General features: G+C 35.7%; 1 protein-coding gene across 17 annotated transcripts in view; it reads right to left on the bottom strand.

Moving 5' to 3' along the window:
• Window positions 1-15,684, bottom strand: part of pHCl-1 (pH-sensitive chloride channel 1) — a 149,619-nt gene that overhangs the window by 86,397 nt on the left and 47,538 nt on the right. For all 17 annotated transcript variants that reach the window (XM_068370981.1, XM_068370984.1, XM_068370988.1 and 14 more), the window contains exons 6-8: window positions 13,095-13,213; window positions 12,395-12,477; window positions 11,291-11,446 (exon numbers count right to left, since the gene is read on the bottom strand). In XM_068370981.1, coding sequence (XP_068227082.1) covers window positions 11,291-11,446; window positions 12,395-12,477; window positions 13,095-13,213 — 358 coding nt within the window. The remainder of the gene's footprint in view (window positions 1-11,290; window positions 11,447-12,394; window positions 12,478-13,094; window positions 13,214-15,684) is intronic.

Below are 15,684 nucleotides of genomic sequence, written 5' to 3'. Positions count from 1 at the left end.
TGGGAGTGAATAGTCAACCGAAGTCGCTAGCTATTGGAGTGAATAGTCTACAGAAGTCGCTACCTTTTGGTGTGAATAGTCTACAGAAGTGGCTATCTCTGGGAGTAAATAGTCAGCCGAAGTCGCTAGCTATTGGAGTGAATAGTCTACAGACGTCGCTACCTTTTGGTGTGAATAGTTTACAGAAGTCGCTACCTTTTGGTGTGAATAGTCTACAGAAGTGGCTATCTCTGGGAGTGAATAGTCAACCGAAGTCGCTACCTTTTGGTGTGAATAGTCTACAGAAGTCGCTACCTCTTGGAGTGAATAGTCTACAGAAGTCGCTACCTTTTGGAGTGAATAGTCTAGAGAAGTCACTACCCTTTGGTGTGAATAGTCTACAGAAGTCGCTACCTTTTGGTGTGATTAGTCTACAGAAGTCACTACCTTTTGGTGTGAATAGTCTACAGAAGTGGCTACCTCTGGAAGTGAATAGTCTTCAGAAGTCACAACCTCTGAACCTTGAAATGAATAGTGTATAGCAGTTACAACCTTTGTTTTTCAGAATAAATGATCTGCAGTGGTCACAACTTATGAATTTTGAATATATGCCGTACAGTTGTTGCAACCTCTGAGCTATGGAATACTTTTGCTACAGTTTTCATGATTTCTGAAGGTACTAAGCCATTAAAAACTCTTTAAAAAGGGGGCAAAACATATAGTTTCAGAAGTTCTCAACTATTTGAATACTAAGAATTTTTCAATGGAAAGGATCTAAAATCGTTTAAATATACTGTACATAGAGAAGCTTTCGTTAACTGTCGCAAATATCTTAACGACTCATCCACTAACACTGGGAAGCAAGACTTTCTTACAAATTTTAGATAGTGAGACACAGTGAAGGATGTCAATTTGTAAACTATAGGCCAAGATTCTCTTAAATAAAAATGGAATGGTGAAGTCAATGCTAAAATTACGATAAAATGAACTTAAAAGATATACGGGTACAAAGGACAAAGCGGAAACTGACTCGGTAACAATTTCCATACACAACGGTCTATTTGATGTCCAGAACAATAAAGTGAGAGTAATGTCTCAAATCAGGGTATTATGATGAAGCTACCAGAAGAATTCTCCTTATCATCCCAAACTCTATCCCAATATCGTCCCTCGTTACATCCCCAAAAAGGGACATTTCTCCTCCTGTCATAGTGAACAATAATGTATGGTCCCAATGGCGTTGATAAAATGATTGGAAGGCTAAACAAATTATGCAAAAGTAACTAAAAACTTGGGGCTAAATACTGGGTTGAAATGAAGCAAAACGGAGAATTGGTGTCAACTTATTACAATGAGAACTGTACATGCAATATAAACTGTTATAAATTGGGGGTAAATTAATGTACACCAATTAAAAATAGGCAACAAAACTGGTTAGAAAGAAGTAGCCATTAATCAAGGACTGCCTAAATCAGCAAGTGCAGACAATTATGGTGTTACTAAGTATCTAGTATAATATGAATTACTTAAGATTCTTTGGCATGAAGGTTCATGAGATGAATAAGATGAATAACTATTTTCTCATGAAATTGAAATGTACCTAACTGGCTTTAGATAAAACTAGATAATAAAATACTGGGAAGGAGAAATTAGTAAGATTATTATACAATCTCTAACGTAAAGGCTTTAAAACAGTAATCGTCGAAACGCTAACATGGAATGCTGCGGCTTTGCACGAACTAGCTGAGAATTGAAATGTACCTAATTGGCTTTAAATAAAACTAGATAATAAAATAATGGAAAGGAGAAATTGGCAAGAATATAAGATCTCTAACTTAAAGTCTTTAAAACAGTATTCGTCGAAAGACTAGAACGTGGAACGCTGCGGCTTTGCGCGCACTAGCTGGGAATAACCAACGAAGGATTTTGATACAGTAAAGGAACTGGATCCTTCAACATAAACGGGAGTTGGTTCAGTGAAAGGGGATAACAACAACTGATAACGTTACACAAGGTTGAAGTCTAAAAGCAAAGGCATTTGGGGGTTTACAAAGGACTAGGAACCAAGACTCAGTACAGTTAATCTGATTATGATGTTCTGAAACAGGAGACAAACCTGGGACTCTAATTAAGATGAAATAAAACAATAGAATTTTAGCCATGCAATATTTGCATTAGTCAGGGAGATTTAGCTTGAGGCAAATTAAACAGAAGCAAAAAACAAAATTAAAAAAATACAATAAAAAACCTAGAGAAAAGGATGATCCTGGACTCAGCACATAAAGGAAATAGCCAAATAAAAACACAACAATTTAAGTTCAGGTCTGGATACCAAATGCCTGAAACTCTTATATGAAAATGAATATAAACTTGAAATGTAATAATGGAAATATAATGTAGAGTTGAATGTGGAAACACAAGATGAAGCTTTGGTCATGAAACGAACGTACGAGAGAACGAGCGATAGAAGAGTGAACTTTGGGTACGACGTATCCCTGAAATGCAATGGAAGATAATCTCCCTTCATGTGTATAGCCTCTAAAAGGGTTTCAAGTCCATATCTATTGTACATTAAATCAATTGTGTATATATATATGCATTTATATCACCAAATTTTACTTTAAGAAAACATTTTGACTGTGAAGAAATGTAGAAGTAAACTTGTAGGAAAGAAGTTGTAGATTATACATAGATTAAAAGAATAAAAAGGAGAGAGAGAGAGAGAGAGAGAGAGAGAGAGAGAGAGAGAGAGAGAGAGAGAGAGAGATTTTGACTGTTTTCATAAGAAACTTCACATAGGAGTGTTAGGGTAGGACAGAGGGGGTAAACGCCAAACCTGATATACACAGGCAAGACTGGGCGGGGCGGTCTTTGGATGACTACGGTATGAGGACACAGGGTATGAGGACACAAGGGATAAGGGACAACGGATAAAGGACTCGGGTTGACTTGGATCCACAAGGTTATATCAGTAGTAGGAGGAGCATCGTAGAAAGGATTTTTTTTTTATTCGGTGCTGTCTGTAGAGGAAGGAAGAGGGAGCGTGTGCTAAGTGTCCTACTCTTACTGTAACAAACGGGCCACACTCAGCCCCCAGCCAAACCTCCAAGTATCGGGCTCGGGCCTGCAACAGAATGACTAGCTGAGCACTTTGGGTCTCCGGCATGTCCCCCACACCGCAGGGCGAGGCTAAAGACACTCGGCAAACAAAAACCAAATGATAAAAAGAGCTAAGGTGATCAGAATAATGGTAATGAAGAGATAAATTATAAAACTCAGGGATTCTATGAGGGCCAAATAATCTACCACATATTTGAAAAAGGACTAGCAAATTTTAAGTGCATATAGAAACGTAAACAATAAACCAACTATAGTCCATTTCTTTTATCGAGGCAGATTTGCAGCGACTCGCAGCGGTGCCCTTTTAGCTCGGAAAAGCTTCTTGATCGCTGATTGGTTAGAATTATCTCGTCCAACCAATCAGCGATCAGGAAACTTTTCCGAGCTAAAAGGGCACCGCTGCGAGTCGGTGCAAATCTGCATCGCTAAAAAAAATTGACTATACTTCCAGACATTAATACGTTACTTAACTATGCAGATAAAGGGGGTTTAACACTATAATAAATGGTGTGTACTTTGCTATACATTATTTCATTTACTGTGTGCTCAACTCTCACAAGCAGCCCAGAGTAACCATACCAAGTAAAGAAAAACAGTGGAAAAATCTATTTATAACAATTGTGATTGGTAAAACCCAGTCAAACACTTCTCATAAGTTATATATCAGCCATTTTAACCCACGAAAATACTAAAGAGTTTTGAAACCAAAATATTGGGACATTCTATCTGCCAATCCCTAAGCTATGAAGGATACTGTCACAAGAGAGAGAGAGAGAGAGAGAGAGAGAGAGAGAGAGAGAGAGAGAGAGAGAGAGAGAGAGAGAGAGAGAGAGAGAGAGAGAGAATGCTTAAACAATACATTTAGAATTACCCTCTAGACGAAAATGGGCCACAGAGAGAGAAAATGCAATCAGGAAGGCGATAGAAGGAGATCGGATACTGGACATTGGAAGAGAGAATTAGAAGAAAGAGAAAGGAGGCATGGAGGAGTTGTACTAGACAAAGGGAAGTGATAAAATGGACAGAAGACGAGACGATTACAGGACAAAGGAAGGCAAAGGAGATAGGTGTGTGAAGGGTGAGTCATGTTCCACGTGGAGAGAAAAAAATGAAAGGCGAGAAGAGACGAATATTGGACAAAGTGATTAAAAAAATTGCAGCGAGAACAATACAAAGTGACGAATATTGGACAAAGGGATTAAAAAAATTGCAGCGAGAAGAATACGAAGCGACGAATATTGGACAAAGGGATTAAAAAAAGTACAGCGAGAACAATACGAAGATGAATATTGGACAAAGGGATTAAAAAAAGTACAGCGAGAAGAATACGAAGAGACGAATATTGGACAAATGGATTAAAAGAGTACAGCGAGAAGAATACGAAGAGACGAATATTGGACAAAGGGATTAAAAAAAGTATAGCGAGAAAAATACGAAGAGACGAATATTGGACAAAGGGATTAAAATAAGTACAGCGAAAAGAATACGAAGAGACAAATATTGGACAAAGGGATTAAAAGAGTACAGCGAGAAGAATACGAAGAGACGAATATTGGACAAAGGGATTAAAAAAAGTATAGCGAGAAAAATACGAAGAGACGAATAATGGACAAAGGGATTAAAAAAAGTACAGCGAAAAGAATACGAAGAGACGAATATTGGACAAAGTGATTAAAAAAAGCACAGCGAGAAGAATACAAAGAGACGAATATTGGACAAAGGGATTAAAAAAAGTACAGCGAGAAGAATACGAAGAGATGAATATTGGACAAAGGGATTAAAAAAGTACAGCGAGAAGAATACGAAGAGACGAATATTGGACAAAAGGATTAAAAAAAGTACAGCGGGAAGAATAGGAAGAGACGAATATTGGACAAAGGGATTAAAAAAAGTACAGCAAAAAAATATGAAGAGACGAATATTGGACAAACGGATTAAAATAAGTACAATAAGAAGAATGTGAAAGAGACGAAAATTGGACAAAGGAATTGAAAAAAGCTGCAGAGTAAAATAGATACATAAGGAAGGATGCAAAAATTAAGGGCACATAAAAAGAGTAACGTTTGCAAAGGAAGAGAGACTAAGGAACATGAATGAGAGTAATGAAGGTTATATGACAAAGGCAAGAAAAGTATGAATGAAAGGGATACCGGTCGTTGGGAGAGGACATAGAAGATATGGTGGAAAAAGGGGTTCTTGGAAAAGGAGGCAAAAATAATATTAGACAAAGTGATGGAGTGCAAGAGAAGTTGAGGTAATAGAAGGAATGACATTAGAAATATTAGATAAAGGGAGGGAAAAATTATGAATATTAAATAAAGGGAGGGAAAGAAAGAAGGAATATTAAATAAAGGGAAGTAGAAAGAAAGTATTAGGCAAAGGGAGGGAAAGAAGAAATATCAGACAAAGGGGAGTAAGTAGAAGGAATATTAGACAAAGGAGAGTAAATCCAAGAAATATTAGACATAGGGGAGTAAATAGAAGAAATATTAGACAAAGGGGAGTAAATAGAAGGAATATTAGACAAAGGGGAGTAAATAGAAGAAATATTAGACAAAGGGGAGTAAATAGAAGGAATATTAGACAAAGGGGAGTAAGTAGAAGGAATATTAGACAAAGGAGAGTAAATACAAGAAATATTAGACATAGGGGAGAAAATAGAAGAAATATTAGACTAATGGGAGTAAATAGAAGGAATATTAGACTAAGGGGAGTAAATAGAAGGAATATTAGACAAAGGGGAGTAAATAGAAGAAATATTAGACAAAGGGGAGTAAATAGAAGAAATATTAGACATAGGGGAGTAAATAGAAGAAATATTAGACAAAGGGGAGTAAATAGAAGGATTATTAGACAAAGGGAGTGAAAGAAAGATTATTAGGTAAAGCAGGTAAAAGGAGGAAGGAATATTAGATAAAGGGAGAGAAAGAAAGAAGGAGTATTAGATAAATGTAGATAAATGGAAGTAGAAAGGAGGAGTATTGGGCAGAGGGAGGGAAATAAGGAATACTTGACAAAGGAATAAATAAAAGGAATATTACAAAAGGGAGGGAAAGAGATATTTAATATTAGACAAAAGGAGAGAAAGAAATAAGGAATACTAGATAAAAGGAAGTAGAGAGAAGGAATATTAGGCAAAGTGAGGGAAAGGGAGAATATTAGATAAAGGGAAGTGAATAAAGGAATACTAGACAAAGGGAAATGAAAATAGAATGAATATTTGCTAAGTAATTTTAGAAAGAGGGAAGAGAGAATATAAGAAATATTGGACATGAGAGAGAGAAAGAGAGAGAGAGAGAGAGAGAGAGAGAGAGAGAGAGAGAGAGAGAGAGAGAGAGAGAGAGAGAGAGAGAGAGAGAGAATAAGGAAAGACAGGGTAACATCGTCATAATGAGAGAGAGAGAGAGAGAGAGAGAGAGAGAGAGAGAGAGAGAGAGAGAGAGAGGAGAGAGAGAGAGAGAGTAAGGAAAGACAGGGTAACATCGTCTTAATGAGAGAGAGAGAGAGAGAGAGAGAGAGAGAGAGAGAGAGAGAGAGAGAGAGAGAGAGAGAGAGAGATGAGTAACTACAGTTAGTGAGATTGGCTTAGTAGTAGTAGCAGTATAGGTGGTAGTAATAGTAGTATTAGTAATAGTATTAGTAGTAGTAGTAGTAGTTGTTTGACCGGATGACATTGCCTCGCCAAGGGAGGGGGGGAACACCCAACCTTCTAAAAAAAACAAATAAACAAAGAGTTTTTTTTTAGAATGTTTTTTTCTTTGAGAATGTCAACATCAAATACTGTGAATTATACTTGTTTAATTTTTTTTTTTTTTTTTGAAGACAAAACAGATAACATAGATTTTAGGAAGTGTAATATGTTGTGGCGTGCAAAAAAGAATTGCAATATATATATATATATATATATATATATATATATATATATATATATATATATATATATATATATATTTTCTCTCTCTCATCTATGGGGAAAGAATAATAACTTATACAACATAATTGAAACATGCGGAATATCTAGATATTTTTTTAATCTTCCTGAGAGGTTTGTTCAAACTAAAAACAACATCTACTTGTAACTGTTTTTTTGAAGTGAAAAATCTTATATTATACACCCAAGTATGAAAGGATAGTTTAATAGTTCAAGAGTATATCTACTTGCAAATTGAACTTACACTTTGTACACAGACATAGAATGTGATTGAGCTATTATACACAAAAAGACAAGGCAGAATTAAGAGAAAAGTTTTATAATCCAATACAAATATTGATGAAATAGAGACATATACTTATTCTTATTATCTATATCCCAAAGAATATTACTTAAAGATAAGAGGAAAATATACCCATGAGATTTTGAAGTCTAAAAACGCTACATAAATTCTTACAGACAAAACTGTGGTCCCAGTTTTATGAGCTTCAATGACTTCAGTATATAAAAAAAGTATATAAGAAAAGCAGACAAATTTAAAATAAAAAAAAAATCTATTGGTTTCTTTATTAGTTGCAAAGCTGCAATCAACTCGGCCCTTTGTTTTGATGATGGCAGCCGATTAAAATATCTACCTTTCGTCGCCGCAGAGATTCCAGGCGAAATAAGCCCCGCCCCCGATGACGCCATCGCCAATCATGTCTCCCGTAATAACAGTGGTCACAACACACTCCCTTAATGTGATTAGAAGTTAGTATGATTTGAAATTTGTAAGGGGATGTATTGTGATCGCTGCTAAGGTGGGAGACATCGTGATTGGCTCTGACGTCATCAAGGGGCGGAGCTTATTTTGCCCGGATACGTTGCGGCGACTATAACTAAGTGGTGGTTCCCACTATCATTAGAATAAAATAAAGAAGTAAATCAGGATAACCAAAGCGTTTTCATAAATGCATAAAGTAAAAGAAGAAAGCCATAGCTGTCATTGAACAGAAAAAAAGCTGTCTGTATTCAAACAATGGAAAGCTCTGGCTATCTTTAAACGTAAATAAAAGCTAGGCTATCTGGCTGTCCGTGTCCATCTTTTGATTCTATATCAGCATTCAGAAGCCCTTGCCTACGGCCTCCATAATTCCGACCTCCTACTCGATCGTGCAGAAGCAAGGATATATCCGGCTAAGGATATATCCGGGTATCTAAAGGTATTAAAATTGTTTTGTGCAGTCATTTCTTACCTTGCAAAGTTATGCTAAAAATATATAACAATAAATTCCACAGCATTGAAAGAGAAGTGTATTGTTTCTCACTACTCCTAAGTACAAACTACAAAATAGTCAAGGGGCAAACTGTAGTTACAATGGGACATTTCCGGAGTTTGTATAAATCAAATTTTGCGCCAATGAATGGGCTCCGCATACAGCGAGCTTTGGGTGATGCACTGTAGAAGATTATGGCTCTTTTGAGCGAATACTTTCTTAAACTGTAAAAGTTTCTGGCAAGAACTTTGACCTAAAGACCCCTTAGCCCTGTTTAAATCAACCATTCAGATGTTTATCTGTGGCATAGACAAAATTAGATCTAAAACGCCTAAAGAAAAGAGCTTTCAAGTGAATCTGGTTCTACAATGCTTAAATAAAAGAGCCTTCAAGTGAATCTGGTTCTAAATTGCCTAGATAAAAGACCCTTCAAGTGAATATGGTTCTAAAATGCCTAGATAAAAGACCCTTCGAGTGAATGTGGTTCTAAAACGCCTAAAGAAAAGAGCCTTCAAGTGAATATGGTTCTACAATGCCTAGATAAAAGACCCTTCAAGTGAATGTGGTTCTAAAACGCCTAGATAAAAGACCCTTCAAGTGAATATGGTTCTAAAATGCCTAGATAAAAGACCCTTCAAGTGAATGTGGTTCTAAAACGCCTAAAGAAAAGAGCCTTCAAGTGAATATGGTTCTACAATGCCTAGATAAAAGACCCTTCAAGTGAATGTGGTTCTAAAACGCCTAGATAAAAGACCCTTCAAGTGAATATGGTTCTACAATGACTAGATAAAAGACCCTTCAAGTGACTCTGGTTCTACAATGCCTAGATAAAAGACCCTTCGAGTGAATCTGGTTCTAAAATGCCTAGATAAAAGACCCTTCAAGTGAATCTGGTTCTAAAATGCCTAGATAAAAGACCCTTCAAGTGAATCTGGTTCTAAAATGCCTAGATAAAAGACCCTTCAAGTGAATCTGGTTCTAAAATGCTTAGATAAAAGAGCCTTTAAGTGAATATGGTTCTACAATGCCTAGATAAAAGACCCTTCAAGTGAATATAGTTCTAAAATGCCTAGATAAAAGACCCTTCAAGTGAATCTGGTTCTAAAATGCCTAGATAAAAGACCCTTCAAGTGAATCTGGTTCTAAAATGCCTAGATAAAAGACCCTTCAAGTGAATCTGGTTCTACAATGCCTAGATAAAAGACCCTTTAAGTGAATCTGGTTCTACAATGCCTAGATAAAAGAGCCTTCAAGTGAATCTGGTTCTAAAATGCCTAGATAAAAGACCCTTCAAGTGAATCTGGTTCTAAAATGCCTAGATAAAAGAGCCTTCAAGTGAATCTGGTTCTAAAATGCCTAGATAAAAGAGCCTTCAAGTGAATCTGGTTCTAAAATGCCTAGATAAAAGAGCCTTCAAGTGAATATGGTTCTAAAATGACTAGATAAAAGACCCTTCAAGTGAATCTGGTTCTAAAATGCCTAGATAAAAGACCCTTCAAGTGAATATGGTTCTACAATGCCTAGATAAAAGACCATTCAAGTGAATCTGGTTCTAAAATGCCTAGATAAAAGACCCTTCAAGTTAATATGGTTCTACAATGCCTAGATAAAAGACCCTCCAAGTGAATATGGTTCTAAAATACCTAGATAAAAGACCCTTCAAGTGAATATGGTTCTACAATGCCTTGATAAAAGAGCCATCAAGTGAATCTGCTTATAAAATGCCTAGATAAAAGAGCCTTCAAGTGATCTGGTTCTAAAATACCTACACTAAAGGGCCTCAGCGTGAATCTGGTTCTAAAATGCTTAGATTACACAGTGCCTGAAAATAAATCTTGTTCTAAAAAAACCTAAATTAAGAGCCTTCAAGTGAATCTGGTTCTAAAACCCCTACATTAAGAGCCTCAAATTGAATCTAGGTTCTAAAATGCCTAAACTAAAGAGCCTCAAAATTAATCTGGTTCTAAAATGCCTACACCAAAGAGCTTGTAGCTAAGAAATCTAACAAAAACTGACTATAGTCCATTTCTTTTAGCGATGCATATTTGCACCGACTCGAAGCGGTGCCCTTTTAGCTTGGAAAAGTTTCCGGATCGCTGATTGGTTGGACAAGGTAATTCTAACCAATCAGTGATCAGGAAACTTTTCCGAGCTAAGAGGGCACCGCCGCGAGTCGGTGCAAATATGCATCGCTAAAAGAAATGGACTATAGGCACAGAGCAGCCTTTGACAAAGCACTTTAGAAAATTGAGATTGAATATTTGTCCTTGATTAATCGTGTTAATCGTCCTACTACTAAATCCTAAAGACAGCCTTTATTCAATCACTGGGAACAGAAGAATTGATTGCTCGATAAGATTAATGTTGTGAAGCGTTTTCCTAGCCATTAATTTTCAACCTAATGATTAATTGGATGATCATTTTAATTTGGTTAACCCTTTCATCCTTGTTCTGAAAAAGTTGATTAACTGGAGCATCATACTAATATGGTTAGTTCTTTTATACCAGTATTTGTAACCAGAGACACTCTGAAAACAGCTAGCCCATTGGTCAGTCAGATAGCTTTCACTATCTCTTCAAATTCTTAACTGAAGACAGACTTTAGCCAAGTGCTGTGGAAGATACTACTAACCAATTGCGTAATAAAATCAATCTATTCATCCTTGTAATCTAAACCACTGATGAAATCAATTTGGTTATCCTTTTCAAACCTGAGGCTGGGACTAGGAACTAGTTTTTTTCTAAGCTACCTGAAAATAAATCATTAATCAAATCAATCTAGTTAACTCTTTCAAGCCTTAGGCAGGGGGGGCTAAAAAGCAGGTTTTACCTAAGCTATCTGAAAAATGAAATCAAATTAATTTGGTTATCCCTTTCACAAACTGGAAAAAAACAGCCTTTAAACCAAAACATTCTGAAAGAAAATGGTCAATCAGAGGATTAATCTGGTTAATTCTAAAAGAAACGGGCCTATGAATAAAGAAGAAATACGTCAGTCTCTCACCTCTCCAGAAGAATGTCTCTTCGCAGAAGAGTGTTCGGTTCTTTATCATGTAGGCGTTAAGTGCTCGCAGGTTGGACGACTTGGCTAAAGACGTGCCGTTGCCCGACGCCGTGTTGTTGAGCCAGGCATAGGTCAATTCGTGTCTTTCGTAAGATACTGTCGCGAGAGAGAAGTGTATGTTTAGCCTGAGTAGGTGAGGTGATGCCTGCGTAGTTGAGCTGATCATATCTTAATTCAATTACACAAGTGTCTTTTGATTCATAGTACATATGCTATCATTATTCAAGAGCCCTAGCTGGGCTGAATAAGGGTATTTATACTCTCTAAGCTGTTTTTGCATAGGCCAATCTGTTTGGTCTCCATATATAATTAAAAAAACATAAAGAAACATATGTATACATGGGAAGGGCTCTATACTTAAGAGACAAATGGAGACAAAGTCACTGTATGACATTAGTCTTGTAAATAGGTTCTATGACGTCATCATCAACTGAGTCTATTGTAAGATACTGTCACAAGAGAGAATTGTATGTTTAGCCTGAGTAGGTGAGGTGATTATATCTTAATTGAATTAAACAAATCTCTTTGGATTAATAGAACATATGATATCAGGATTCAAGAGCCATAGCTGGACAGAATCATGGTATTTATACTTTTTCTAAGCTGTTTTTGCATAGTCCAATCTGTTTGGTTTTCATATATAAATAAAAACACGCAAAGAAATGGAGACAAAGCCATTGTATGACATTACTCTTACAAATGGGTTCGATGACGTCATCATCTACTGAGCCTGGCTTCTGTATCATCTGATTTTAGCCCATGTTAGTTATGACAGTTTCATGTACCTGCCTTTGGAATGACAAGAGTTTCTAAAACAAACTTGAATTCTAGTTAATACTGTTACTGATTAATCTTGAACTTATAAAGTTTTTATTTCAGTGGATTTAATTGATGGTATTCAGCACTGGGGCTAGGGGGCCCATTCATCTAAAGTTTATATTAAGAAGTAACAGTTAAGAGATGTTTGACAGCATGTAGAAGGCTAGTTAGTGGGTTTAGCGATGGGCCGAATGGACAGCGCACGAATATGTGCAAGATACTTACTGCTCTCCATTGAGAAGGTACAAAATGGGTCGTCGAAAGGGAATTTGTTCAGGTTTCCTTCGCAAGAGAGTACCAGATACCTCCTGAAACAGATAAGAAGGTCTCGCGTTACGTTTAGGCTTTGGCGCGTAAAGTTAACATTTGATCTAGATATTTTATTCTTTATATTTGAAAAAAAATTAAAAAAGTGAGATCATATCATAAAAATCTATGTAAATGAAATTTTCTAACTCTTTCTACAGAAGCAGATATATTAAAAAGGGTGAAGGACTTTGCCGATAAGAAGGGCGCGTTACGTCTAGAACTAAGCGCGTAAAGATAAGATTTGATCTAGATATTTCATTCTTTATATTTGAAAAAATAAAAAAGTGAGATTATATCATGAAAATAATGTAAATAATTTTTCTTATCTCTTTCTTAAAAATCACAAGCATGAATATGGCTGAGTAATGATTAATTAAAACACAGATAAACTTAAACATTTTCAGACCATTTCAGATCAACTCGTTTCATTTCATACTGTTTTTACTTCACAATCTAAGTCAATTATATATCAATTTTTAATCTAATATCCTACCTAACACATCTATATAAACTTAAATACTACAAAAATGCATTTTCATTCCATAAACTAAAAAAAAACATGACGTAAAGATTGTGAAAACACAGGAGACTCTTATCTTAAAAGACTGTTGTTTACCTTATCGTATAAGAGACTTTTCCATCACTATATATTTTTAAGGCGATGTCATCTTTAGAAAGATCAGTTTTGAACTCTCCATGCATTATGAAGTAGGTATCTGGCAACCACATGTCATTCTGTAAAAAAAGAAGAAGAGGATGATATACAGGTATTTTACATGTACTGGCTAATACGTGTATCAGACAAACTGTGATCTTGTATGTATAAGGTAATACATGTTAAAGTATAGTATACATGTAGATAAATATATTCTTGTTAAACTACTTATAAAGATATTTAATATATAAAAAGAAGAAGAAGAAGAAGAAGAAAAAGAAGAGGATAATACCCACGTGACGCGACCTTTTCGTCTAAAGCGCTTTCGTCTAAAAGCACTTTCGTCTAAAGGCACTTTAGTCTAAAAGCACTTTGGTCTAAAGGCACTTTGGTCTAAAAAGATTTTGGTCTAAAGTCACTTTGGTCTAAAAGCATTTTAGCCTATAGGAACTTTTGTGTTAGTAGCCATTCTTTTAGGTTAGGTTAGGTTAGGTTAGGTTTATTAACCAAAAGTCGTTTTCCGCAAATCCTTTATGGCAAATTAATCATTAGGTAAAAGAACGAATATTAACATAAAAGTTCCTTTTAGACTAAAGTGCTTTTAGACCAAAGTGCCTTTAGACCAAAGTGCTTTTAGACCAAGGTGACTTTAGACGAAAGTACTTTAGACGCAAAATTCCTCGACCCATATACACGTATCTCAAATGTGTAAGCTAATACGTGTATCAGACCAACTATGATCTTGTATGTATAAAGTAATACATGTTAAAATATACATGTAGATAATTACATGGTTGGTTGAATACATTCTTGAATTACTTGTAAAGATATTATTATATAAAACAACAACAACAACAACAACAATAACAACAACAACAAATGTAGCCATTTCTAGTCCACTGCTGGACAAAGGCCTCAGATATCTCAATTCATATCTTGGGTTTGGGCCAGTTTACACCACCAGGCTGGCCATTGCGGATTGGTGATGGTGAGAGATACTTGTTTAATCACTCACAGCACACCAACCTAGTATGGGTGGCCCTGACTAGTACAGCTTTTGCCACGTTAAGGTATACAGGGGCTGATAGATACTGAAGACAGTTGGAACAGCTGGCAGTAAATCAAATCAAATATAAAATATATAGACACTTAAAACTTAGAGAGAGAGAGAGAGAGAGAGAGAGAGAGAGAGAGAGAGAGAGAGAGAGAGAGAGAGAGAGAGAGAGAGAGAGATGGGTCAATTAGAATATTAATTAAATCAGTAAGTAAAGTCCCAGATATTCACTTCAACGGCTCCCAATAGTAGGACTTCCAAAGGGAGACATTAACAGCTCCCAACTAGGACTTCCAAAGGGAGACTTTAACAGCTCCCAAATAGGACTTCCAAAGGAGGATAACAATAGTCCTCCAAAGGCTTCTCCGGCCAGAGGAGCTAATCTGCTTCGGAGGCTTACTGCTGAGGCTTAGATATTAACAGTTAAACTGCAGTGGGGGTCACTCAATAAGACGACTAACACCAGCCAATGAAACTCAGGGTCTATTGGGATCGTTAGTATAATTTAACCGTGATTTTAGGACACTGGTTGCCAGAGGCGTGCGATGTAGGAAGCTTGTATGATGTCCTAAATTTTTGATGTTGTAATTTTCTTTGATGTCCTAATTTTTGATGTTGTAATTTTCTTTGATGTCCTAATTTTTGATGTCGTAATTTTCTTTGATGTTCTAATTTTTTGTCCTAATTTTCTTTGATGTCCTAATTTTCTTTGAATCCCCAATGTCCTAATTTTCATTGATGTCCTAATATTTTGCCCTAATTTTCTTTGATGTTCTAATTTTTTATGTCCTAATTTTCTTTGATGTCCTAATCATCTTTGAATCCCCAACTTCCCAATTTTCTTTGATGTCCTAAATTTGTATGTCCTAGATTTCTTTAATGTCCTAATTTTCTTAGATGTCCTAATTTTTTGGGGTCCTAGTTTTCTTTAATGTCTTAATTTTCTTTGATGTCCTAATTTTTGATGTAATTTTCTTTGATGTTCTAATTTTTTGTCCTAATTTTCTTTGATGTCCTAATTTTCTTTGAATCCCCAATGTCCTAATTTTCATTGATGTCCTAATATTTTGCCCTAATTTTCTTTGATGTTCTAATTTTTTATGTCCTAATTTTCTTTGATGTCCTAATCATCTTTGAATCCCCAACTTCCCAATTTTCTTTGATGTCCTAAATTTGTATGTCCTAGTTTTCTTTAATGTCCTAATTTTCTTAGATGTCCTAATTTTTTGGGGTCCTAGTTTTCTTTAATGTCTTAATTTTCTTTGATGTCCTAATTTTCTTTGAATCCCCAATGTCCTAATTTTCATTGATGTCCTAATATTTTGCCCTAATTTTCTTTGATGTTCTAATTTTTTATGTCCTAATTTTCTTTGATGTCTCAATCATCTTTGAATCCCCAACTTCCCAATTTTCTTTGATGTCCTAAATTTGTATATCCTAGTTTTCTTTAATGTCCTAATTTTCTTAGATGTCCTAATTTTTTGGGGTCCTAGTTTT

This window comes from Palaemon carinicauda, chromosome 3 (assembly GCF_036898095.1).
Source record: "Palaemon carinicauda isolate YSFRI2023 chromosome 3, ASM3689809v2, whole genome shotgun sequence".
Classification (NCBI taxonomy): Eukaryota; Metazoa; Arthropoda; class Malacostraca; order Decapoda; family Palaemonidae; genus Palaemon; species Palaemon carinicauda.
This window is presented reverse-complemented; position numbering and strand designations above follow the sequence as displayed.